The sequence below is a fragment of the Manacus candei genome, unplaced genomic scaffold (assembly GCF_025592945.1).
Source record: "Manacus candei isolate 608988 ecotype Guabito, Panama unplaced genomic scaffold, ASM2559294v1 h1tg000015l, whole genome shotgun sequence".
Taxonomy (NCBI): Eukaryota; Metazoa; Chordata; class Aves; order Passeriformes; family Pipridae; genus Manacus; species Manacus candei.
The window spans coordinates 22,179,712-22,206,607 of record NW_026138063.1 but is presented as its reverse complement, the minus strand read 5'-3'; the positions used below and the strand labels follow the sequence as shown (position 1 = coordinate 22,206,607).

The 26,896-nt window shown below is 47.0% G+C and overlaps 1 protein-coding gene and 1 long non-coding RNA gene across 2 annotated transcripts; one reads left to right on the top strand and one right to left on the bottom strand.

Moving 5' to 3' along the window:
- Positions 1-25: 25 nt before the first annotated feature.
- Positions 26-25,882, bottom strand: EHHADH (enoyl-CoA hydratase and 3-hydroxyacyl CoA dehydrogenase). The gene is made up of 7 exons (XM_051781781.1): positions 25,766-25,882; positions 19,129-19,232; positions 18,223-18,395; positions 16,513-16,624; positions 16,170-16,274; positions 9,915-10,256; positions 26-2,484 (listed from the first exon to the last, which is right to left on the bottom strand). The coding sequence occupies exons 1-7, from the start codon at positions 25,834-25,836 to the stop codon at positions 1,214-1,216; spliced, it is 2,178 nt and encodes a 725-aa protein (XP_051637741.1). The 5' UTR covers positions 25,837-25,882; the 3' UTR covers positions 26-1,213.
- LOC127468547 (uncharacterized) lies at positions 3,332-6,843 on the top strand. Its single transcript, XR_007903593.1, has 3 exons — positions 3,332-3,637; positions 3,771-3,904; positions 5,295-6,843. It is a non-coding gene; the product is annotated as an uncharacterized LOC127468547 (long non-coding RNA).
- Positions 25,883-26,896: the final 1,014 nt, after the last annotated feature.

Genomic DNA, 26,896 nt, shown 5'->3' with positions numbered 1-26,896 from the left:
CCATTTGATACCACATAATCCGTCATTAGATTATCAAAGTAGTTTTATTAAATTAAAAGCAAAAGTTAGACATTCAGTGTCCCTGAGAAGGGAACCCAGACCAGTCTATTCCCCACATCAGGCTGCAAGATACATTTACTAGACACGTGAAATGGGAGACTTTGTCCCAAAGCCTGGAGCAAGTTTGGCTCCCTCTCCCTCTCCTCTGCTCTCTGCTGGGGATCTGTCACCTCCCTGCCTGTCTGCAGCAGTGCCCCTGCCTGCACAGCTCTTGTGCCCTGCCCTTCTCAGTGTGCTTTCTGCCCATGTGAAAATGTGAAACGTTTGAATCTGGTCAATTAGAGCCTGCTGAGCCCCAAGACCTGGTAGCTGTAGGCAGGCAAGATGGGGGAGTGATGGCAACACATTTCCACACTGAAGAGGTGCCAGAAGATGTTTCTGCTTGGACAAAGCCAGGTGGGGATAATGGTAAGGGAGGATGGAGTCTGGATGTAGAAGGCCAGTCGTGAGCCAACACCACAGGGTATTGTAGGCAGGTTGATGTATTTGTGGCTTTTCTGACATTTATTAGTCTCCTCTGCAGCAGCGAGGAGGGATGATACCAGCCCTGCCCCTTGCTCTCTGCCCAGACTTTCTCCACTTCATTTGACTTTACCTCTGAAAGGTGCCACATCCTTGTGCCAGCACTCCCACAGCAGCAGGAAGGGATCAGGCTTCAGCTGGATGTCCGTGGGAGATCCAGAGAATCCAGTGGAGGTGGGCTCTACAGGAAAGAACTGAACAAACTGGGAAACAGATTGAAGGCAGGATCTGGTAGATCCAGCCGGTCTGGGGTGAACTGTGATCATCTCTCTGTTGGCTCCAACCATGATTTGCATTGTGGGCTGTGGATGCTCTTCCCTGCCTTCCCATAGACAAACTGGAAGAGGAGGACAGCTGTGACAACCCAGGGGCAGTGCAATACGAGACAGGCCTTTACACAGCAGTGTGTGAGAAGGTGGGTGAGGCTGGGGCTGAGGAAGGAGGATGGATGAAGGCAGTGGTTACCTGCAGCAAGAGGGAGACGGGGATCAATCACTGGTCAAAGTTATTTCCTGCAAAGGCCCAGGAAAGTTCATGACATTGTTTATGAGCCTGTAGCACTTTGGGTTTGATTGGAAAAGACGGTGCAATTACAGCACTGGTTCCAGGGGATCAGCCTCCACCAGTGGAATCACAGCCTGGAGCTCTGCTGGCTGAGATAGGACATCCACTCTTTGATGGGGGGGTTCCCCACAGCCACCAGCTTTTTCAGAAAGGCACTGGGCCGTAGCCCAGGGACATCAGGATGGGCCTCGGAGTACTTGTGCAGCTTGGCCAGCACGCGGGGGAGCCCCACGGTGGAGGCGTAGAACATGGGGCCGCCCTTGTGCTTTGGCCAGCCGTAGCCATTGATGTAAATCACATCCAGGTGCTCTGGGCCTGACGCTATTCCCTCAGCCAGGATGGCAAAGCCTTCGTTGATGAGGGAAAACAGACACCGCTCCAGGATTTCCTCCTGGTCTATGAAGCGGGGCTCGATGCCGTGGGTGTCCCTGTACTGGGCCAGGAGGCTGTGGAGCCACGGGTCTGGCGTGGCTGTCCTGCCCCCGGCCTTCTCGTACCGGTACCAGCCCTTGCCGGTTTTCTGGCCGAAGCGGCCGCTCTCGCACAGCAGGTCTGGCAGGGGGCTGTACCGCTGGCCCTGCCGCTGCCGCGCCGGCGTCCCCGCGGGCACCGAGGGCCCCGTGAGGCCCTGGCCCTGCCGCGACCTCCAGCCCACATCCAGCCCAGCCAGGTCGGACATGCGGAACGGGCCTATCTTAAACCCGAAATCTTCAAGGACCCGATCCACCGCTTCCGGCCTGCTTCCTTCTTCCAAAAGGAAAACTGCCTGTTGTACGTACGGGAACATCATCCGATTCCCAACAAACCCAAAGCAATTCCCTACCACCACTCCAACCTTTTTGAGTGCTTTGGCCAGCTGCACGGCAGTGGCGATGGCCGTGGGGGACGTGTGGCGGCCATAGATTATTTCCAGCAGCCTCATCACGTGGGCAGGGGAGAAGAAGTGGGTGCCAATGACCTGCTGTGGGCGGCTGGTGGCAGAAGCTATTTCGTCGATGTTCAGGGCTGATGTGTTTGTGCACAGCAAGGCCCCTGGCTTGCAGATCCTCGAGAGCTTGTGGAATATTTCCTTCTTCAGTGCCATGTTCTCAAACACAGCCTCGATGACGAGATCCACATCACGCAACGAATCAAAGTCCACAGTGAACTGGAGACGTGCAGGGTTATGGGAATCCAGGGTCTGGGCACCCAGCCCCATTTTCATTGCCTCACGTTCCAAAAGGAGCATCACAGCTTTTCTTCCCGTGTTCAGATACTCCAGATCCTGCTCCAGGGCTACCACAGGTATGTTGGCCTTAACCAGAGAAGTCACAATGCCTCTGCCCATTGTTCCCAGCCCTAGGGATAAAAGTGAGATAGAATCAAAGGCTATGAATGGAAAATTAATCACTTGACAGTATAATTTCCTTTGTATCTCCAGGATAAAAAGTGATAGTCTCTGCAAAACAAGTGGTGCACACACAGAAAAAAGAATTGAAGACTGGAAAACAGAAGGGGAATTCTCTCTTTCAGCGAGCCCTAATGTTTGAAAAGCAGTAGCACAAAGGCAAGTTAGTGTCCTTACAAGCTCACAAAAGTCCTGTGGGATTCACCCAGTGGGCACAGACCATTTGATTCATGTCTTCTCCCTGCCAAGTTTTATACCTATGGAAACCAGCATCACTTGAGTGAGAACCTGGAGATCAAAGAGAGAAAATCTGAGTTACAGCTGCAACCCTGCTACCATCTTCTGCAGGCAGGTTCAAAGCAAGCTTCCCCCTGAGGCTGTCAGTGCCCCACTGCTCCTGGGAGATGGTCTGTTTTGGGCAGCATGCAAATACTTTGCTAGTAAGATTTTGACACCAGCAAAGCTCAGACAGTTGGGTTCTCCCTCCTTCTCCCTACTTTCCCCTTTGTCTCCCTCCTCTTCTTCCACCACCATCATTTAATCTTTGGAGCAAGGAAAATTCAGCTGCTCTTTCTGTAAAGACTCTTGGACGCCGATTTGCTCTAAACTCTGTCTCTAATGTCTTGTGTGTCTCTTGTTGCCAGGACAAACGGGATGGAAGTGACACAGCATTCCCAATCCAGAATTCAACACCTTCTCTCTCCTTTTAAAGCACTCTGGCACATCAGTAGCTTTTTGCCTGCTGTTCACACTTCATATCAGTCATCTCTACCCACTCTCCAAGTCCTCCAACACAGGTCATTCCTAACATCTGGAGATTCCCGAAGTCACAGCCTTCCTTGTCCAACCACACAGTTAAAGAATTCCTGTTAAAGAATTTATGCTTTGCTTTTTTTTCCTCTCCAAGACCATAAATGTGCCACCACCATCAGGAATACCAGTGTGGAGATTACTGGCTTGATCCCTTCCACCAGCTCTGCCCTCTGTGAAATCAAATGAAGCTGCACACTTACCCTTTCCTGTGACACACAACCCACACCACTGAGCCTGCTCTCCCACGATGGAGGCTTTTCCAGCTAAGTTAATGCAAACCAGTAAGAGAAGGTCAGCCCATTTCACCAGCTTTAGAAGTGTGAAGCATCTGAATGGAAGGATTATTAATATCCTAAGTAAAGCACCAACCAGACAAAGCAGAGGTTTGTTATAATTCTGTTAAAATGATTTTTTTTAATCCCAGGTTTACAAATGAAAGTCAGCTAAACAAATATACAGAAAAAAAGGGGATTAAAAATTTGCCTAAAGCAGCTTTGTAAAGAAGAGCTGAAATGATGTCATCCTTCAAAGAAGTTCCAATAACCAAGGTCAAGCAAGGTAGGACGTTTTTCCTGCATGCTACACATCCTTGGTATAGTTCTGCCCAGCCTCAGCTTGTGTGCACACAAGACATTTCAAACACTCCCTACTCAGCCACCAGAAGATAGTTTTTACTGACATCACTAGCTGGCAGCCTGCTTATAAACCATCATTACCACTTCTAAGCAAGTGCTGAAGTTCCTTTCTAGGAAATTAGATTTGCTACTTAATAATCAAGTCCTACTGAAAACTAATTTGAAAATAAAACTAGAATAACATGAATCAGCTCTTAGTACTTCAGTGTCCACGGTTTGCTGACTGAAAAAACCCAAACACAAGTAGCTCCTTCCATAGTGCACAGTCCCCAGAGCCTTGGATGTGGGAGCAGGTACAGTTAAGGACAGTTTTTCCCTGTCTTTGGTGAGCTACAGGAACTGCTCTCTTCTTGGGCACTGCAGGAGGGTAACTCACTCCCCAGGCCCAGCCCTGTCTATAAGGTGTCTTTAGACATCAGGTTTAAGTGTTTGCAGTTCCACACGGCTCCCTCTTCAGTCTCTTCCTTTCCAGGGTGGAGTCCTGGGGTTTTCCCTAGAATTTCCAAGCTCTTCACACATCCTGGGTCTTACCGACTCCTGTTCCTCTCAGGTTCAGCCTCGTGACTGAAATCTTAGCAGTTCTCTCGCCATCTGAGCACACTGTTCTTCCTGAATCCAAACCTCTTCCATGAGCAGACGTTCCCCAGCCTTCTTTTGCAGGGAAGCTCTGCAGTGGTGCGAGGTGATTCCCCTCTTTGCTTTCATCATGAGTGCTCCCACGTGGGTTTTAGCCATCCCATGATGGACAGGCACACTTGCTTGTAGTACTACACTTTCTAGGCCACAGGCACAGACTTACGGATAAGATATGAGCTTGCCAAGCTTGTTTCTGACCTAGAAAAGCTGTCTCTCAACTTCCTCCAGAACTCTGCAGTGGCCTGTATGAAATGATGTTTAATGAAGCTGGCAGAGAGAGTAATGAAAGCCCCAAGGGGTTTGTTACATTAGAGCTTGCACAGCATGATTCCCCTGGAGGTATTTTCTAAAATTGGGCTATAAAACTAAGGAGAGCTCTGGCTATCCAGCAGGGAAAGAGCATTTCTGAGGACTCCCCTTTTCCGTTTCATAAAGCCAAGTGATCTTGGGGAAGAATATATTAGAGCAGAAAATAATGGTAGGGAATCTTTGGGTCTTACATGTGAGAAGGCTGTAGAAGGAGGAGGAAGGGAGATGTCTCATGCTCAGCTCAGATCACACGGACCAAAACACGGTGAGGAACTACTCCAGAATTTCTACTGCATGTTCCATTTTCTTACTCAATAGTGCTCTCACTTCCCCCAAACCATGAAAAACCCTATATTCTCATCTTGCAGGCAGGGGACTGTTTTCATGTCCAAGGCACATCTTCCCAAAAAAGACTGAAATCTGCCTCAGGAACAAGAACAGTGCCCAGCCATCCTGCTCCTGGTCTTTTGTTGTGAAATGAAGCTTTGACATATAAATAAAACTACACTTGAACACATGTAATTTCAGGCCAAATATGGGTATGACAAATCCATTTGCTGGGCAAGCTGAGTGAATAATGATGGTTAATTATTGATCTGTCACGAGGTACTCAGAATACGAAAAATCATACAGAATTAATTGAAGGACTTTAAAAACAAATTTCAAAACAAAAGAACTTGAAATATGTACAAGGCAACTTGTGTAGTCACACGCACCACAGAAATACAGATCAGTGGAAAACATTCTGAACTCTAATGAATATTTGGACTTTAAAATGCCTGGCAATGGAAAAAATCCTTTATGGATCGGTAAAAATATGCAAAGACTGTTCCAGTTTTCCTGTTAAAAACAACAATGAGCAATTGGTGGTGGCGGGCTGCTGCAGACTGGAGCTGCTGCTTTCTCTGTTTCAGGGTACTAATTTCAAGCAGAAGTAATGTGATACTCCAGGCAGGCAGGGAGCTATGGGGAGATGCAGTTGGAAGGGACAGAGGGAGAAGAGCTCTTTTTCTGGGTGATGAGGAGCCAGAGACAGCGAAAAGAGGTGGGAGCCAAGAGTTCAGAACAAGCAAATGAAACAAAAAGTCAGCGTGAAAAACTCAACGTGATCTTCTCACTTGCTTCACGTTGTGCAGCAATAAAAGATGGAAGCAGCAGCACAGTGCAACATGGGTGTAGTGTGTGAAACAGCACAGCACGGTTGCAAAATGAGGTTTGCTTGATTTCTGACAGCCTAAAGGGATGCAATATCTTTCTCTGCCTGTCCTCCTCCCTGCAGTGAAAATAGAGAGACCCTGGGTCACCTCAGTAGACTCAATGCTTGCATGGATGAGCAGCACTGTTTTAAAAGCTGCCAGTCTCTCAAAAACCATCCCTAAAATTTTGATTTCTGGTGCTGCAAGGATGTACTTAAGATCAAAAATGTGAAGTTACAAAACACTGTAGAGTATTGTACTGGCTGGAGAATGACTCTGTTACAGCAGCCTGAAAGAAGAATTACAGTTGTGTTGGCATGTTCTCCACCTGTCTTTAACAGACTTGCCATTTCACTGATATCAAAAGGCAAAATAGGAGGAAAACCTTCTAGAGGAAGGAGAAGAAACACAACAAATGGCAGAAAGAAGTGGTGGAAATCAGTGACACTTGGGTGTGGGATTCAGGGTTTAAAAAAGGCGATCAAGAACCTCCGAAACAGGAGATGTCACATCAAATAAAATATGACATCAACAAGAGCATAAACAGAGCAAGTTATACTGGTGGGCTATGGGGGCTGAGTGATAGGAGCAGTGACTCAGCAAAGGCATCAGGGTCTGGGTGAGTGTCATGGCCCTGAGTGCACTGATGAGCTTTAATGTCCCTGAGCAGCCACACCTGGAGCCTCCCCCACCCATATGGGCCTCTGAGCCCCATTTAAGCTCAGACCTGAGCCTGCAGTCCTTTCCTAAGCCAAGCTGGAGGAGTTCTGGTGGGTTACTGTGGCTGTGCCAGGCTATGGATGCTGTTGATCCAGACCTCAGCCTGAAGAGTGGCTTCCCACCTTTATCTGGTACCTGCATCATCCCAGGAACTTTGCTTGATCACCTGTACTTCCAGTGGGTCCTGGCTGTGATCTCTGGGCCTGCCCTGCTTGCCCTGCTCAGGTACTGTAAATATTGATGCAGCAGTGGGTTGTGCTGCCATCCAGGGGGAGAAATGGGTGGGTAGGAGCTTCAGGAAGCTCAGCACGGGGAATTGCTGAAGGCCAGCACGCAAGGAGGAGCAGTCTTGTGCACCAGCACATGCTGGGGGCTGGAAAGCAGCTCCCCAGGAAAGGGTCTGGGGGTGCTGGTGGGCACCAGGTTGAGTCTGAGCAGTGATGACCTTGTGGCAAAGAAGGTTAATGGTATGTGGAGCTGTGTTAGGAGGGGTCTTGCTGGCAGCTTGAAGGAGATGATCCTGCCCCTCTACTCAGCACTGATGAGACCACCCCTGGAGTGCTGGGTCCAGCCCCAGGCTCCCCAGCATGAGAGTGATGTGGAGTGAGTTCAGTGAAGGGCCAGTAGGGTGATTAAGGGACTGCAGTGTGTCCATGAGGAAGGGCTGAGGGAGCTGGGACTCCAGCTTGGAGGGATGTCACCAATATAAGTAGCTGAGAGAAAGGTGTAAAGAAGATGGAGTCAGACTTGTGGCCACTGGTGATAGGCACAAACTGAAACATGGGAGTTCCATCTGAACATAAGAGAACAACTTGTTTACTGTGGAGTTGACTGAGCACTGGCACAGGTTGCCTACAGAGGTTGTGGAATCTTTATCACTGGAGATGTTCAAAAGATGTCTGGGCGTGGTCTTGGGCAAGTGGCTCCAGGTGATGTCATTTGAGGACAAGATGACATTCAGAGATCCCTTCCTGCCTGGCAGATTCTGTGGTTCTGCTCTCCAGGAGGTGTTATTGCCACTGGCTCCCCATCCCCGGGGTGCAGCTGCTCCCTGCCAGCAGGTAATTAACAGGATGTGTTGAACGTGGCGAGTATGAAAGTTGGCTCTTACCCTGAGCATACTAAGTAGGAGCAATGAAGAAACCTCTTGGTACCTGGTATTGGTGTAATTACTCCTGGAATGCTGTTCCCACTTTGGCTATGCATGTTTAGGAAGTGCTGAAAAATTAGGTGAAGTTCAAGGTCATGACAAGGACCGGAGTGTGACAGACTGTGCTCTGCAGCAGAAGTATGAAAGCACTTAGTTTATTTATTCTGCAGAAATATGGTTAACTTGAGTTTTGTTTGTAATCATCTATGAAAACACTGAAACTTGGGCATGAGGTTGGGGCAATTTCAGACCAGAATTCAGAAATCTGTCCGGGGATGAGGCAAATACTTAATCCAATGGATGGGAGAGATGCAGCCCAGCCAGTTCAGTTTGGAAATGAGATACAGGTTACGTTTCTCCTGGAAGCTTTCAAAGAGAGGTTGCAATTTGTCCTCAGAATTCTCTGTAGCTCAGTTACAGCACCAAAATAGGCAGATCAGATCTAACAGCCCTTCTGGCTAAACTGTCACAGCGATTAGGTCTTTGCAAGTGTGCTGTTCTGGCTGGTTTTATCAGTACATAGCAAAGAATGTCCGTTCCAGTCACCCAGGCATTCCTACAAACTCCAACAAGAGCCCCTCCTGGCAGAGCACACATTTCAGGATGGGACCTGCCTGTGTCCAAAGTTCTGTGCTCTTCAAGCCACAGTATACACTTGGCAGTAATTAATGCCTCTTTACCTGAATGCTTTGACAGCCACAGATCCTCCACCCAGGGTTTATGGACCAGTGTTATTCTTATTAAAAATATGGCATGGTAGCCAATGAAGAGAAGGGAACTTCCAAAAAACCCCAGTGTTATGGCTGAAATGAACTGTCAGACAGCTCAATAGCTCTGAGAAACACCCAGAAAAGAGTAGTGTTGATCTGGTGAGATTTCCTTGAAGCAGAGTGGATGTTTTCCAAGGGCTCCATTACTTGTCTAACCATTTTTTAGTGCTACTATCAACAGGCAGAGCTGAAAGATTTTTTTTTTTTAATCTCAGCAGTGCATCAAAGGTTTTATTTAAATTGCTCTTATAAAAAATTAATGAAGGCATTATCTTGCTGGGCTACAAAATGGCAGGAGTGGATCCCAGTGAGATGAAATCTTCTTAAAATACAGCTGTCAAAACATTTTTTGTATTAATATATCCCTGAGTGACTCTGCACATGCACTTGCAGTGCAGAACTAGACCAGGAGGAGGAGAATTTCATACAAATGTGCTTCTAACACGACACAAAGCCAGGACACAGAGTGTTTAAAAGGGAGCAGACTCCTTGTGGTCAACACACACGAAGTTGTTTTTGAAGTGAGAGGAAGTTATTCTTCCAAAGAAAGATGTGGCAGCAGGTAATAATGTAGTGGGATATGAGATGCCATGTGAATTTCTGAGCTTGCCAATGCAGTGACAACTTCCCTCTTTGGGTGGAGTATCTGTGCTTGTGATGAGTGTGACTCTAGGAATCCCACTCCTGCCTTCTGTGATTCCCCTCAGCTGTGCTGTTCCCTGTGCTCAGCCCCACAGATCAGTGATCCCCCTCAGCTCTTCTGTTCCCTGTGCTCAGCCCTACAGATCAGTGATCTCCCTCAGCTCTGCTGTTCCCTGTGCTCAGCCCCACAGATCGCAGTGATCCCCCTCAGCTCTGCCGTTCCCTGGTGCCCCACAGATCAGTGATCCCCCTCAGCTCTGCCGTTCCCTGGTGCCCCACAGATCACAGTGATCCCCCCTCAGCTCTGCCGTTCCCTGGTGCCCCACAGATCAGTGATCCCCCTCAGCTCTGCTGTTCCCTGTGCTCGGCCCCACAGATCACAGTGATCCCCCTCAGCTCTGCCGTTCCCTAGTGCCCCACAGATCACAGTGATCCCCCCCAGCTCTGCCGTTCCCTGGTGCCCCACACCCGCTGTTCCATGCCAGCCCCACAGCCCTGTCCCTCGCTTACCGATCACGGCCGCAGAGCGGACGGGCTGTGGGGTCGCGCTGCTCCAGGAGGCCCCGCCGGGAGTTGTCCATTTCTGCGCGGCTCTCTCGGCGAGGAACGCGTATTGCAGGGCCCGGGCCTGGCCCGAGCTCAGCAGGACCATGAACAACTCTCGCTCCCTGCGCACCCCGTCGGCGAAGGGCATCTGGGTGGCGGCCCTGACGGCCTGGAAGCACAGCTCCGGAGCCAGGCACCCCTGCGCCTGCTTCTTCACCCTCACACGGGCTTCGCTGAGAAAGGCTTCCATGTCGGGCAGCTTGGGGACCGGCTTCAGGCTGAGCCTGCGGGGTCCCAGGGGCTGGCCTGGGGGGAGAGAAACAGGGTTGCAGGACAAAGTGTCCACATCTTTTCAGACATAGTCTTTCCATCCCATTCCACAGGATGGGAAGGCAGTTTACCTATTTTTCCCTCTGCATCTCACTGCATTAGGGCTTGCATGGCACAGTGAGATGGGTCTAGAACTACAACATCTGACATTTCTTCTTACCTCTGCTTGATCTGACATTTGCAATTTTTCAAGTCCCTTCTCAGACTTCAAAAAAAGTAAGATTTCAGTTTCAAAGAAGTAATTCTCTCCTTTTTCTCAGCTCCCAGAGTGCCCTGACTTCTCCAGTTCTCCTCCTCCACAGTCCCAGCTGCCACATTCATATGGCTCTTCCTTTTAAGCCTTGGTACTCGAGTTTTCCTCCAGTATTGTTTAGTACCCAGTGCCCAATTGACTTTGCTAGCCAGAGGCATTCCAGCCAGGGTGCTGATCCAGGCATGGATAAGAGACTGGGAAATACACCCTGATTTCAACTGTTCCCTGACTGCAGGAGCCCCTCAATTCACTTGGGGGCCAACCACCAGGAAAGCTCACCCAGCATGAGCTGGGGAGCAAATGAATAACAAGGGAGAGTTCATGTTTCTGTGTCAGCAAGGGGTGAATCAAGCAGCCACACAAATATGTGAAGCTCATTACAGACAGAGGTTGCTATGGTGATACCTAGAAAGGATTTTAATTGAGAGAAGTTAGTTATATTTCAGATGCCAAAATCCTATGTCTTCTTCAGAAGCACAAACTCGGAGCCTGCTGAGAGAGCTCTGACCTGGCTTTACTCAGGGCTTCCTGTGCTCTTAATGGCAGCTTGCTCAGTAAAGACTGTGGAAGAACAAGATCAGAAATCCAGGATGTATCCCCTTAATCCTGCAACATTTTCACAAAGACCCTGTTGTCATCACAGCCACATCCAGATCATTAACTGCAGCATGTCACTGCATGGATTGCTGCAGTGCTGTTCCCAGAAGCAGCTGGGACTGCCACCAAAGTGAGCTGGTGGGTTGGGAACCTTCTGCTGAGAAGCTCCCTGGGTACAGTCTCATTGCCCTTGCCACACTTCCTTCCAAGGCAGCATATTGCATCCAGCTCCCCTTTTTTTCCTGTTGTCTGAGTTAGGGAAATGCCAGTGCACCAGCAGAAGACTCAGTAAGTCATCCAGAGAATGCTGAAGAGCAGGAATAATGGCAGTACTGCCCAAAGAACTTGTCCTGACTCAAGCTCTTCCTGCAAGATTGAGTAATGCTTAAGAGAAACAGAAATGTGAGTTTCCAGAATGAGTTATTATGCTGTTTTCCTGAAATAATGGTCTTCAGAGCTCAGGCTTTTTAATTAAGCCTTGTAGAGAACATAAAAAGATGAACACTTGCTGTGTAAGTAGCTTCCCTTGTAATCAGAGTTCATAAAAATGTTTTTATATTGACAGTGGATGTAATTTTTATCCTCCAGTATTGCAGGATTTAGTCATGTTCCTTTATTTTTGAACCCTTTGTTTCTCCCCTAAATCTGTGTTTTTAACCCTGACATGCTCTTTATTTAGACTTAAATAGTGGGTTTCATTCCATCACAAGAAGAAAGCTCAGGTTTGTCCCAGGAAGCTGATCTGGTGGCTGGAAGGCCACCTAAGACTGGGCAGATCAAGGGACTTCATATAACATCTCTGTGGAAAGGACTGGTAAAAAAGGAAGGCCACTGGGAGTCTTTAAGCTTGTTCTTCAGACAGCAAAGTACTGATTGGGGACAGGAGACAGTTCTTCAGAGTAAGAAAGAAAAGCAACTCTCCTCAGGGTCCTGTAATAAAACTCTTATTTAGCTGCAAGCTAAATAGGTTTCGCTAAATATTTCTACAGCATCTCCATGCAATATTTTTGCTTCTGCAATGCCAATAAGAATAAAGGACATATCTGTGAACAGGAAAGAATGATCAGAATCCAAACCTGGGAAGAAGAGATCAGTGTGGGACACTCATGGCTTGATTTCTGAAATCAAAGCAGCAGGAAGATGATGAACAGTGTCAGACATCAGGGCTGCAGGGAAAAGCACCATCCACACACAGAAGCCAGCACAGATCCCTGCTTTGTTTGCCCAGGGTTTGTGGGTCAGGTGGCACGAAGGATAGATCCTGTCTATAAAATTACCATTGGCAAAAGCACCACATATACATGCAGTGTCAAATATTGTGCTATTTAAAGAAAAGAATACCATGTAAAATCTTGGCATACTGCAGGATGGCCTTGCAAGAGGCAGGGCCAGCCTAACAGTCTTCCTGGTGCAGTGAGCTGCTTGTGAATTTGTGAGGAACAAAGCTGAGCCTGGCCCCAGCCCTGCCAGAGGCAAGTCCAGTCCGTGTCAGAACTTTCACAAACTCTCTTTGTGTCACGGGGGCACTTTCCTGGGCCTTCTGTCTAAAGAGCCTGGGGAGAGATTAAAATGTCTTTATATCGTGCATCCTGGCAGAGATGACGCAGCAAGGCCCTCACAGCTGTGATGGAAAGGCTTTCTCCCCCAGTCTCCATTTCCAGCATCCAATTACCTCCAGCAGGATCTGTTACGCCTCTGGGGTTTATGAGCCTCGAGAGAAACAACTGCTTCCTCCACAGTCACTCCCAGTGGCTTTACAGTCAGAAACTCATCATCCTTCCACGCAGTTTAATACCTGTGGGGCCTCAGCTAGTCCAAATGGCACTGATTTTCCCCGGCTCTTTGGTGCAAGCCATAGATACTGGTGTGCTCTGAGGAGATGCTAAAGGTCAGTCAGCTGACGTGGTCAGAAAGCAAGGTGTGATTGTACACGAAGAGTTTCAAAGTCTGCTGTGCAAAGGACCAGCAGCCCTTTTCTCCTCCAGCTGAGGAAGACTAGGGCAGGCCAGCAAGCTGTGGGGCAGGATGAGCTGCAAGCTGCTGCCTGCCACCACCAGTTCCAGCAATTTGTCAATTTTGTGATGCCATCAGCTGGGAAAAGCCTGAAATGCAGCTTTGGATTACTGCAGTGATCACCAAGCACATTTAATGAAAGGACATTCTCCTTGTCTCTGAGGATTTGGCTCCTGTCTATTCCTTTTTTTAAAAAGTGCCTTCAGAAGTGAAGATGTTTTCTCTTGCCTGGAGGGGCCAGGAACTTATCCTTGCTTCCCATCTGCAATATATAATTACTGACTTTCAATGAAAGATCTAACTCAGAATCAGTAATTGCCTCTGTGTATTCCTACACCCACTTACTGTTTTGAAGGTGTTCTTCATTAGGTACAATCCATAAAAATGTATGGATGAAGATGCTTTCCCAATCCCTCTGTCAACTGTATATCACAACAATAATCAAGGACCCTGGCTACAGCAGGGCCAGTCATTTGAGACTGATCTCTTGCCATGGGATACTGCAGCTCCAGCACTGAGAAAGCTTTAGAAGAAAATGATTTCTGAATTGATTCTTTGAGACTTATCTTGCAGTACAGCCTTCCCAGGAATAGAAATTCCAGCAGTGACAAAACTAGTTATTTAGCCAGACTGCTCTGGGAGAAGTCAGCAGTTGTTAGCTTCATGTTTAAAAAAAATCTCATCTGAAACAAAATGCTGCATGCCACACAAAGCCAGTGGACTTCTGGCGTGGCTTTTTTTGTACACTCTTAGGTTTTATTAAGATTATCTGAAAAATATTCGCTGAAAACAAAACTCTGTGAACAAATGCCATGCAAGACTGTCATCTCTTCTGCAGCCTGTTAGTGCCTGATGGAGAGAAATAAAAGTGCTGGTTTGCCTTGGTATGGCAGGAAAATTATTAATTTCAGGCAAAGGCCAAAGCCAGGAATGACTCAAAAGGAACAAACAGGCTCTGGGTACACCATTCTTTCAAATTATCAGGTAACCTGGGGGGTAAATGGTGCATCAAAACTTGTCATGGTCTTCTGCAGGGTCTAATGAGGAATTTTTCAAGCAGAAAAGAAATAGATTGTATGGCTTGCTAGTGCTTTCACTGTAAAACCACGTACTAAAAATGCCAGTAAAGCTGTTGGAAAGAGTTTGAAAGCATTTTTGAAGTCCTGTGGGAGTTGATATCTAGTGTGATGTGAAACACCGTCAGTGACATTACTCATTTTTACTGGGGTAACTCAAACCAGCAATAAACGGATTGAAAGTCTAATAATGAGTAAAACTGGGACAGGTTACCTGCTGAACATCCAGCCAGGGTCCTTGTCTGCTTACATAACTCTCCAAAAAAAAAAAAATAAAATTGGTAGTGACAATCTCCAGAGAAGATGAAGCTACAGAAGAAGAATTTGCCAGTAGTGGTAGTGGACATAAGCTCCAGAAAACGAGTTACCCTGAGGAATAGAGTGCTCACTGATTCCTTCCTGAGCTTCTCCCCTAAGGTCAAGCTGGTTTTCACAACTGTCAACCACTGCACAATATCTGTCACAGAAGAAAGAAGCATGAAAATATCTAAATTTCAGCCGATTTCACGTAGCATTTGTTGAAATCCAGAATGTTTGTTGGCTTGCCAGTTCCAGCAATGTATCCATTACTCATTTCATGATGCACTGCTGCTGCCATCAATACTGGAACAGATCTTGTGCAGGGCATCATTCAGAGCCCAGAGGGTACATCAGAGGGAACACTGTTTGTTGGGTTAATTTGCATGGAGGAGTGATAATATTTCACTGCTCTCCCAACAGATGGAGGAGCAGAATTCTCATTCAAAACAGACAAACTCAGTGAACCAAAGTATCTTTGTTTTTCTTAGAAGCAGTAGTGAAATACATCACCATCACCCACGTCTTGCTAAAGAATTATGTTTAGTCTGCTGACATGCAGGGAAAGAAAAAAGAGGACTGCTTATGTCACTGATTCTGCACTAGAAAATAAAGCCCTAAAATAACATAGGATGAATAGAGTGAGAAGGAAGGGCATCTGCTACAGAAAACCTGGCTGAAGAATACCTGTAGCACCTGTCTGGTACATCTCAAGGTGTAGGGAAGGATGCAAGACACCGATATTTAAGAGCAGCCCATTCTTTCAAGTACTTTGTGCCCTAGGACAAGGCTTAGGCTGCCTCAGCTTCCAGCACAGGTGAGGAAAGGGCCTTGTCTGTAGTGGAGAGAACTGGAGGAGCAAAAGCAGCACCCCATCTTGGGACAACACTGACCATGTGACCAAAGCAGGAAGGGTTTTGGTTCCCTGCATTCAATTCACTGTGACAGAGCTCCTGATGGAACTCCATGGTCTGCTTCCAAAGGTACAAGGAGGTTTGTAGTGGAAAAATATCCTGTTTTCTCTCAAGGCAATGCTCCTCATGCTGCACAAGAAATGTTCCTGAGTTAACTCCAGTGTTATTCCATTCTGTTATTTCTAGGGTGGGGAAAAAAAAAATCTCTCCACATCCCTCCCATCTCCACAGGCCATTTTTTTTACATGGCACCCAAAGGATTAGGGACAGAGTCACTCACAGACCATGGATTATTAAATTGGTCTGAGGATGTGCCAGCCCCTCCACGAAAGGGAGAAAGTCATTTTTGCTCAGCCATTATTGGTGGTGCAACCAGAATGCATTCAGTGCCAGCTGTATCCAGAACTACAGATGGAAAGAGCATTTACTCCCCAAAACCAGCGTGGTGCAGCCCAGGGGAGCATGTGAGTTTGGATATATAATTAAAAAGCAGGAGGATTTGGTATGTACCAGTTCTCTGAATCTCACTTGAATTTCTGCAGCTTTTCAGAATGTGATTTTTTTTTTTTCACTTCAGACAACAGAAAACAAATTCTGCAATTAATTCCATCTTATGTGGATGCCAAAACTCAAGAATGGAGCATATAAATTGGAACAAACTGGTGGGCTTTGTTCTGACTCTCTTCAGCCCTGAAACATCACCAATTATTTCCTGGCATTGCTACAACTCTTTCCTCACCAATCACTTTGTTTGCCAGGCGAATTGCTGCCTCAACTGTGTTTTCTTCCACCACTTCATCAACCAAGCCCAGCTTCAGTGCTTCAGTTGCTGGAATGTGTTTTCCTGTGATAAAAAGAGAAATAAGGTGACTACAGTGGAGCCTGAGGGGCAGTTTCATTCTTTTCCACCTGACCAAACCACTGGTGGGTAGCTGGTAATTAGCCCCTCATGAATGGAAGCAAGTTGAATGACAACCCAAGCAGGTACACAGGTAAAACATTCCTGTTTTTTAGACCAAGCTGGTGGTATAACTCCACGTCATGTTCTTATACTGAGAGCAAGGCCAAGGCACAGCACTTACCTGTGGTGATCATATCCAGAGCAGCTGGGACCCCAATCAGTCTGGGCAGTCGCTGAGTGCCTTCAGCACCTGGAAGCAGCCCAAGGGTGACCTCTGGCAAACCCATCCGAGCCTAAAATGAAGCAAAATTCAACAAGAAAACTGATTAGAATGAGTGATAATTACGAACTGAGCAGAACAGGGGGACACCAATCTGATATGTCATACATTTCTCCTCTAAGAAGCCTCAAAACATCTTCACAGAAACCTCATCTTGCTTTTTGCCACGTAAGACATTTAAGACGAGAGCCCAATCGACCATTTCAAGGACTTCTGTACAACAGAAGGAAAACATGACCTTTCTGTGGATGTCTGTGTGCCAGCACAGCAACGGGGGAGAGCTGTGGGGCCCACAGCACCCCCCAGATTGCCATGTGTCAGCTAAGGCTTTCAAGCAGTTGTTACCAAATGCTGGAGAGCACTCTGGCTTCAGTTACCTCCCTACTCTAGTTCCTGGAAGTTTAGTAAAGAATCACAGAATGGTTTGGGTTGGGAGGGGCCTTAGAGACCACCTCATTCCAAACCCTGCTGTGGGCAGGTTCCACCAGATCAGGTTACTCAGAGCCCTGTCCAACCTGGCCTTGAACACTCTGAACTTTTCCCTAATCTCCCTTCAAATGTCTCTTGGTGCACTTGACATCCAACAGAGTTATGCAGGGAAGCCAGGGGCAGCAGGAAGCGGGGTCTTGCCTTCTCTTAAAAATCTATCTAGATTTTGTTTCCTCTAAAAAAAAATAGTTTGCAATTTTCTGTTGAGCTTTTAAGAGACTTGGAGCTGCTTTAAGACCACTACTTGTAGTGCCAGTAGACTTGGCACTTTGTGATAAGGTTCAGTGGGCACGGTGGTACTTGGTCAAAGGTTGGACTTGGTCTTGGAGGTCTTTTCCAACCATAATGATTCTGTGATTCCGTGGCACCCACCTTAGGTGGCACACAGGGTGATGTAGAATAGCTCTTTATGCTGTTACAGCAACCCACACTGTCATGGAGAATCAGTGATTCACACTGGAAAAGTGAGGGGATGGCCCTGCCAGGGAAGAGCCTCCATAAGGAGATCAGGTACTGCTCAAAGGAGGGGATTCAAGAAAAAAGAGCCAGATCAATTCCTAAGACTCTTAAAGCTGTCTTTTGGTCAGAGAGCTCCTTGGGGGCCCAGAGCTCATGGGGATTTGACCCTAAATTCTCCATACTAGCTGAGTTTCAACTACCTATTGAAACTAGGCTATGAGCAGAAAAAGAATGCAATATTCACAGGGCTGGAGAAAAAAATAAATAAGAGAAAGTCACGCTGCATGAGTCAGTAAGATACAGCTGTCTGCATCAGAACATAGATAATGACTGCCGAGACCTAGGGCAAATTAACATGCGGGAACTGAAGCTCCTGTGCAGCCATCTTATCCCACCAGGTACAAATCAATTTTATATTTAGAAACGATTGAAGAGAGTTACGTAGTAGGACTTATGAAAGCCCATCAAGGGTGGTGGTGTAGGTGAGAAATGCCTGAGCATGCAGGCTTGTCTCCTGGAGCTGTAAAGCTGCTCTCCTCTGGGCAGAGGGGCCCAGGAAAGGCAGGCTGTCCCACTGCTCTGCAGGCTCCCACCCTGCCTGCAGCCATCTGCCCGTGGCTCCTGATGCCTCCACCAGCCTCTCTGGCTCTCAGTGTGTGTTACCTTCACGTGTGCCACCCGGTAGTGACAGCCCAGTGCCACCTCCAGGCCTCCTCCCAAGGCGATGCCTTCGATGGCTGCCACCACCGGCTTCTTGCTGCTTTCTATGAGGGACACGAGGGCGGCCAAGGACTTGACTGGTCTGTTTGGAGAGGAGAACCCTCGGATGTCAGCTCCTGGGGTGGCACAGAGACATCAGCAGGAATCAGTGGGCAAGGCGGTGACTGGAGCAATCCTTCCCTCTGAGCCACTGAACACAGCTGCTCACATCCACCCACTCCCTTGAGGAGCAGGGGAGTGGGTAACAGGAACCAATCCTTTTTGGGACTACCTTCAAGGAACCTGATCCTTGATCCTTTTCAGAGAGCTAAGGGGAAGGCTAAGTACAAAAATGCAGAGTACCTGCAAAGATCATGCAGTCACTGCAGAAATTTGCTAACATCTTTGGTGTAATTAAAAATACGTCGAGTCTGGAACAGTCAGGTGCAAGCTACTACTGACAAGCAGTGTAGGGCTCCACAGAAATTCCCTAGCTTCCTGGCCTTCTACAACTGGAAAAGATCTGTTATTCACCACTGCCCCACCCCAGGTACATTCCGTACACCAGACTAGTGATGGTCCAGATATTTTATACAAAGCTATGGAGAGTAAGGAGGCACCAGTACATCATGGACATGAGCAGCTGTCCCTCCTTTCACCATGAACAGACCAGCATGTTTCTGGCCTGGACAGTCCAGCTTGTCATGTGCCCCATGTCAACTGTGGCACAGCAGAATAGACAAAGCCCACTGTCTTGTGGCCATTTCCAGCAAAATCAGGACTTTTATCAGCATTACGAGGCAGAGACTCTTCAGACATGGTGGGTGGAGAGTGTTTCCTCTTTTGCTCAGGCTGTGTTTGATGTCTTACCTGCACTGAATTTCCCATTTTCACCACAAATCATAACAGCTTTCACTGAGGGATCTGCATCTGCTTTCTCCAGTCCATCCTCTAAAGCCTGGAGAACTGCAAAACTGAAACAAAATAGAGATTTAGTGAGTAACAGTCAACTACATTCCCCTTCCAAGAGGTTACAAACACCAAGCACCCCAGTGAAAATGAGCAGGTCTGTCCCTTAGTCTGCCTGCTGCCACAGCCTCTCTGGGTGAATCCTTTCCTTAGTCTCCCTCCTAAATCAAGGACAAGATCCAGAATCCAAGGAGCCAACTGCAGACCTGTCAGTCACTGCCTGGGAAGTCCTCTCCAGGCTATGACACTGCTGCTTCCACAGCCAGCAGCACAGGGAAACCTTCTTTTGGAAATGTCTTTATGAATTAAACATTCACATTTTCAGGAAAACAGTTTGGCATAATTTAAAAGTAATTAATGCTAAACCACTGATAATCTAAGAACTTTTTAAGAGGGAAAGGAGCTCCAGGGATAAAAAAAATCTATCTTTTAAACACCTGACACAGGCTGGGGCTGTGCTGATTTTAATGCTTGTGAAGATCCCTATGTAGGTCCAGACTTAAGCTGGTGTGGGATCCTGTCAAAGGGGATTTGGGCATGAAGTTTTGGGCATAAAATGTCTTTTGACTCATGTGAACAGATATTTCCAGACACCAGCAGTAAATCTGGCCAGCGAAGAATTAATGAAGAATTTCAAAATGGACCTGTAAAAGCATAAATAGTATTTTTTCAAATCAGATACTTAAAAGATCTGACCTGATTGTATATCCACTTTACATTTGATTCTTAAAAGATAATTTATAGATACATGTGTGTGTACGGATTGACATAGAGACCATAGCCTGTTTTAGAAGGTGGTAACAATAGATATGGTAGGTAAAAATAGAAGCATTAACACTTGTTAATAATAATAATAATACAAATTGTGTGTATATATAATTTAGATACTAAAATATACTGATATACACACAGTTTTAAGTATACAGTTTGTGAGAGACTGCCCTGGGTACATGTGGGTACTCATACACCACGTGTAGAGATGCCTCTGATTCAGAAAATCTGGGCCATAAGCAGCTGGAGGCTGGAGGAATATCCAATATCACATGCTTGCCCAGTCCTTTATAAACACAAATTTCCTTCCCAGACCTGCTCCAAAGCCTGAGCCCAGTTTTACACAAAGCTGGGTGGTGATGAAAAGGGAGCAGAGCCCTGCTGATGCCCAGTGGAGAGGACTGTTATTTACACAGAACTAGCAGGAAGGCCCGAGGCATTTTCAGTTTGGGCATGTTTTTCTATGTACTTGAGGACATTTCATCAAAAAAGGAAGCTTGTCATAACGTAGGTGAAAAACACATCACTGTACTTGTGTGTACATGTATTTATACAAGGCAACAGCTTGCAGAATGGTGGGAAGCCACAGTCTGAAAAGGAAAACCCGGGGAGCCCAAGGAGTCTCCTGTAAGCTGGTTGTGTGAAGGACTCTATGCAGCCAACCTCTGCATATTTCTCCTTCAAACCCCAAAGTTATGACAAGCCATTAGCAAAGGCTGTTCATCAGGGCTGTTGGCTGAGGGGGACTGTCTAGGAGGGTCTCTGGGATCACCTGCCTGGATAAGGTCGTGCTAGGCAGAAGGATCAGTGGGGGTCCTGAGACCTGACAACCAGAGACTGGGAGAAGGGTTTTTTTTGGAGAGAGAACAGCCAGTTATGTACAAATTGCCTCATCCAGACATCAAAGACAACTGAAGTCTGATGCTAGTAATGGTTCTGAAAGCTGAAACCTAAAATGAGAATAATTTGGCCATGGCAAAGAAAGACTGTGAGGTGAGTTGGTAAAGGTCCTTCCACTGCATACACAGTGTCCATGTACCAGAATATGAAAGCCTTTCTAAATTTAATATATTAAATATGTTTTAATATGTTAAAAATTGTCTTTCATCTCCCTCCCCTTGGCATATCAAGTGCTGTGGCTGCTGCTATTTGAGGAGCACCCACAGGCTGCACCCAGTGCTCTGGGAGTTCTGTTTGTGCCTCAGTGGAGAGCCAGGCCACAGCAACAGTGGCCTCACCCAGGGTCTGGGAGAATTACAGGGAAAACCATTAGGAAATGTCATTCCACTCTACAAACCATGGTGCAAATAGGTGGAAAAACATATGTACCAGGACCCAAACCAATGTTAAGTTACTGATTTGCAAATATTGTACAGACAAATGGCACAGTTCTGTCAGGAACAGACAAGAAGCAATCAAAGCATTTCTGTGTCTGTTCCAGGCACGTGATCAGCAGATGCCAAATGGCCATCTAAAAGTCTGCAATAAATGGAAGGGGTCAGGATTTTATGCAGGAAATCAGTTACAAGCCCTTAGCACTTAAAACAACATGCTCCTACCAGATTAAAAACCAATCATCAAGGCTACCAGAAATTAACAGTTCAATACCTACATGGCTTTTATTAACCCAGCAGAACAATTTATGCCAGAGAATAACTTGACTCAGTACTTGCACAAATATTTCTTCTCTCTCCATAAGGCATTTTCCCAGTGGGATTTTTTGTAGGACAAGAAGGAACAAAAATGAGACTTTTTGCAGTTGCTTGTTCTCCTAAGATGGAGTGATGTGTTTGCCTTGGATTTGTCACAGTCCAACACACAGGCTGCCTTGCTTTGTCACTCACACATTGTAACTGGTACTAAAAGATGCAATTTTCGATGAAAGCATCACAGTAAAATGTATGACAGTAAAACTGTAAAAACACTCAGGAGTACCCCAACTTCAAACAGTGAGAGCATTAAAGAAACAAAAAGTCACTGTAATTTGCATAAGTACTTCATGACTGTGACAGTGTCATTCATTTAGCAGTAACAATGCAAAAATTCCCTCCATGCATTCCCATCAAGGCTGCATCCCATGTAGTCAGCTCCACCATGGAAACTATTCTGACTGCAGGAAAAGTGATTCTGCTGAGATGATTCAGTGTTCCAGGTTTCAGAAACACAAAGTAGGTGCTGTTAAGGAACAGGTGTGCACTGGGGTAAGAGAATATTCTTGGAGGTGACCACACCAGGTTGGTTTTATTTCGTGTAACTCATTGCAGCAGCAATGTGCTGGATTTGTAACAAGGTTTTATTATTTGCCTTAATTATTTTAGATTTTAGCTGCGGTTTATGAACGTGAATTTCTTTAATGTAAAAAAAAAAGAAAGCAATTGAAAGGAATCTGAAAATTGTCTTAGTCACATTGAAAGAAGTGAGACTTGAATCCAAGGGTGAGGATCCCTTCCTGAGTTGTCACGGCCAATTTTGAGCTTGGCATCCTGTAAGCTTGTCCTGGATCATATTTTTTATTAGATGAACTTTTTGCTATTGTTTTTTAGAGTGCCTTCATTCTTTCTGTTTTTTTCACTCTTAATTTCCAGTTTGCATCTCCCCTGTCCTGTTTTACAGATTTTCTTGTCCTCCTCATTTGAGTAAGCTTTCCACTTCTCAAGAAAAATCAAACTTTTCCCTTAGTGTTCTTTGATTTCTCATCAAGTCATGCAGGGCTTTTACCACATCACTTGCTGAACAGTTTACCTGGGCTTCTAATAAAATTAAAAAACCTCCAAATCCAAACCTGCACAACAATCCAGGCTCTCCCCTTGTCACAGGCTTCTTGTCCTTTGCACAGCTTCCTCCAGTGTTTTTCTTTGAAAATAACTGCTGGGTATTTACCTAATTCCCTTCCTGAAACTGAATCTCCATGTGCTGGATTTACCTGCTCTGCTGTCTCTCGCCTCAGTGTCAGATCCAGCTGTGTAGTAGCTGCTGTCACACGTTGCTGTGTGACAAGTTGCTAATACAGCCCAAATAGTCATGCACATAAATTCAGGCCAAAGCCAGAATGGCATCCTTTTGGTGGGATTTTAGAGGACTTGTTTTAGGAAGCAGATGCTTATTCATCCCAGAATTTTCTCTCTGCATCTCATCCTGATGAGGTGCTGATCCAGCCCAAAATGGGTGATCACATTCTCCCATCACTGCTACCTGTCCAAAATTGCAGTATCTCTAATCTCCTTTACATTTTCAGATCATTTATGGTGATTGGTGTAAGAAGGACAATCCTGGCAGCCAGGGAGAGCTTCTCCACCCATACCTGTTATGCTGTTATACATCATAGAATCCCACACATAAGCTGCCCTACACCATGTCCTTCTCTATTCTCCCCAGAGCTTTTCTGCCCTTGTCAGCTCACATGTTGAAATACTCCTTCACATCCTTCTAATTCCCAGTGCCAGCAGCCTGTCTCTGCTAATAAGGGGTGGTCAGTCCTTTCTCTTGTGAGTCTTGTCCCCAAAACTCCCAGTTCTTTGTAAATCCTTTCTCTCGATGTCACAGTCTCATAAATGTGGATCTCTGAACACTAACCTTCTGCAAACCAGGAAAAAACACTCCAAACAAACCAAATTTGGCACATCTCCGTGGGAGCCAAATTTGCTGCCAGACTCACAAGTCAGCACGCATTCATTCCTCAGGAAAGCACTGCCTGGCAGGGACTTGTGCAGCAGTGGATGGTGCCAGACAGAAGAAAGCAAATTCCTGCCCACCAGTGGCTGCTAAAGTGCTAAAGGCCAGTGTGATGGCCTGGGAGCTGGGAATGGGCACCGAGTGCCACGGATAATGGGGAGAGACAGGGAGGCTGGAGCAGAGCAGCAAAAACTCACCAGTCTTTTAAAAAGCATCTGTACCTGCTGTGAAATGAGATTTCCAGGATTGCAGGACACGGCTCCTGTCCGTAACTCACTGCCTGCTGTCACCTGTGCAGCCAAACACTTCCAGCTGCAGGCACAGACCTGCTCCCGTGTGCCTGGAACATAAATCTGCAGGAGCACACAAGGATCAGAGTGTGCTCTGCCTTTCCTAGCTATAGCCAGGGAGAATGATGGATCCCTTCTAAAACAGGTGTGCCCTGACATGCCATCAAAGACCACAGCCGTGTCTGAAGTTATAGTTTAATGGATCTAAAGTCTGCCAGGGTCTCCCTTCTCCCTCCTGGGACTCGGGACAGGACCAGAAGCACACCTTGTGTCACCCTCGGAGTGCCAGAACTGCATCCTGCTGGGAGGGCACAGCGGGGCCAAGAGGAAGAGGCAGTAAAAGCAGAGTCTGTCCTGAAGAAGCTGTGTGCAGTTGCTGTTTGAAGGCAATTTTGGATTTTCTCCAGGATTTCTCAAAAGAGGAGAGTTAAGGTTCCTTAAGCACATATCTGTTTCTGTTAACGCTTGGAGTCGGTATCTCAAAGGTCTTTTCTAACCTTGGTGATTCCAAGATTCTTTAGGCTCTGTATTTTGCATTTTTCATGGTAAGGATAAAATATTTATTGTGAGCACAGCCTGGAAATTTTCTTAGGCTGGTCTTGGGCACAGGAAGTCCAAAGGATGTCTTGCACCCTGCAGGTCTGGGAGTCTTACATGTCTACTTTATCTAAACTCATCAAGTCACTCCCAGTTTCTCATGACAATTACCTGAGCACGTGAAGATGATCTTACTGCACTTCTAAATGTGTTGCAGCAAAAGAGTGAGCATTGCCAGCTGCAATGTAGATGTAACAGAAGAGCAGCAGCTTTCATTCCCTTTTCATGCTCTTACTTGCCTCTTTCTGCTTCTTTTTAACAAATTTCCTCATTTATAAGTCAAGCACAACTGCAGTGGGTTTTTGCTGGCTTGTGAACAGACACTGAATGGACGCTATGGTCCCTGTTACCCAACAGCTCTTTAACTGCAGATGTTTAGAAAGGGTCTATGTAAAGCCAAAAGCACCTAAGTTTTTTCAAAACACACGGAAAAGGAACATTTCAGGGGCTCCTACAGATGGGTGTTTGACTTTAGTTTTCACTGGCTCGTGTTTGAGACCGCACGGACCTTTCTCCTCCAAGACCAGTATTTAGAGGTCTGTTCCTTAATTGTTTTTAAAAGGCAAATGAAATGCTTTAATTCTGCCAGCCCTAGTTTAACTCTGGTGCCGGCTCTGGTTGTTGAGGCATGCCTGCTTCCCACAGAGCCCTTTGCCCTCACCTCTGTGCACACTTGGATGGCACAGGGACTGTGCAGTGTGTGGGCAGGCCAGGAAACCAGGAAAGCTGAGGGAATGCTGTTTTGCACCAAAGAGCGCCGGGGGAATTGCAGGGAGAGCCGCTGCACTGCTAACGCTGCTGTGCTGTGTCCTGCTGGGAGCAGCGCCTTGGCGTTTAAAGGCTGGAAGGTGACGAGAAATAGGGGAATGGGAGATGACAGAAAGTAGAGTTTGCTGAGCCCGGCGCTTGTGCTGTGAACCACACCCCCCAGAAACTAGGAGAGCGAGCAGAAGTCATGGCGAAGTTCAGCATTTTCTCTCGAAAAGAGAGATCCAAGCTCCCTCTGCAGGAACCGCCGGGGCCTCTGCGGGTACCGAGCGGTGCAGAACAGCCCCGGCAGGGGCTCCCTGGGGCCGGGAGGAGCCCCCTTAGGGCACGGAGAGGGGGAGCGAGGCGGAAAAGAAGGAAAAGGGCGCTCCCAAGGGAGGGGAGCGCCGGGCGCGGAGCCGGCCCCGCAGCCCCCCCAGCCCCGCGGGTCCCGGCGGTACCTCAGCGTGTTCACCGGCGGGTTGCGGAGCCGGATCACGGCCACGGCGGGGCTCCTCGCGTACTGCGCCATGCCGAGCTGTCCCCGCTGTCCCCGGGCCAGCCCCGCTGTCCCCGCTGTCCCGGGCCAGCCGCGCCCCGCCCTCCCCGCCCGCCCCCCCCCCGCGAACAGCAGCAGAGCCACCGCTCGGTTCAGGAGTTCGCCTCTAAATACCGGCCTTGGAGGAGAAAGGTCCGTGCGGTCTCAAACACGAGCCGGTGAAAAACTAAAGTCAAACACCCGTCTGTAGGAGCCCCTGAAATGTTCTTTTTCCATGTGTTTTGAAAAGCCTTAGGTGCTTTTGGCTTTACATAGACCCTTTCTAAACATCTGCAGTTAAAGAGCTGTTGGGAAACAGGGACCATAGTGTCTGTTCAGTGTCTGTTCACAAGCCAGCAAAAACCCACTGCAGTTGTGCTTGACTTCTAAATGAGGAAGTTTGTTAAAAAGAAGCCGAAAGAGGCAAGTAAGAGCATGAAAAGGGAATGAAAGCTGCTGCTCTTCTGTTACATCTACATTGCAGCTGGCAATGCTCACTCTGCTGCAACATTTAGAAGTGCAGTAAAATCATCTTTACATCCTCACTAATTATCATGATAACCTTGGAGTGACTTGATGAGTTTAGATGAAGTAGACATGTAAGACTCCCAGACCTGCAGGGTGCAAGACATCCTTTGGACTTCCTGTGCCCAAGACCAGCCTAAGAAACCGATGGCTCTGCTGCTGTTGCAAAATGCGGAATATGTAAAACCTTTCCTAAGAAAGGATGTTCTTTGATGTTTGGTCTTTGTACGCTTTCAAGCCTAATCAGCAAGAAGGGAGATTTAACCCACGAGACGTTTCCAGGGGTTGGAAAGACAAATTACTTTTTGGTAGAATTGCCTCGTTAAGGCTTGACATATTTCAGTGATTTCGGACCTGGGGGTTAACAAAGCTGGGGAAGGATGTGCCACTGATGGTGGGACAGTTACAGGCCACAAAGGCATTTGGTAGAATCCTCAAGGTAAGGAAAAAACTGATAAAGCCAAATCAGCAGCTGTGCTGGAATCAGCTCTGACTGGGTAAAAGGTAATTCAGGTGGGGGCAGATCATG

Coding starts and splice junctions, on each gene's coding strand:
- EHHADH (XM_051781781.1), bottom strand. CDS start 25,836: ATGGCGCAGTACGCGAGGAGCCCCGCCGTGGCCGTGATCCGGCTCCGC. Junction 19,233..25,765: donor CCGCCGGTGAACACGCTGAG/GTACCGCCGGGA, acceptor ATTTTGTTTCAG/TTTTGCAGTTCTCCAGGCTT. Junction 16,275..16,512: donor TCTGGATATGATCACCACAG/GTAAGTGCTGTG, acceptor TTTTTATCACAG/GAAAACACATTCCAGCAACT.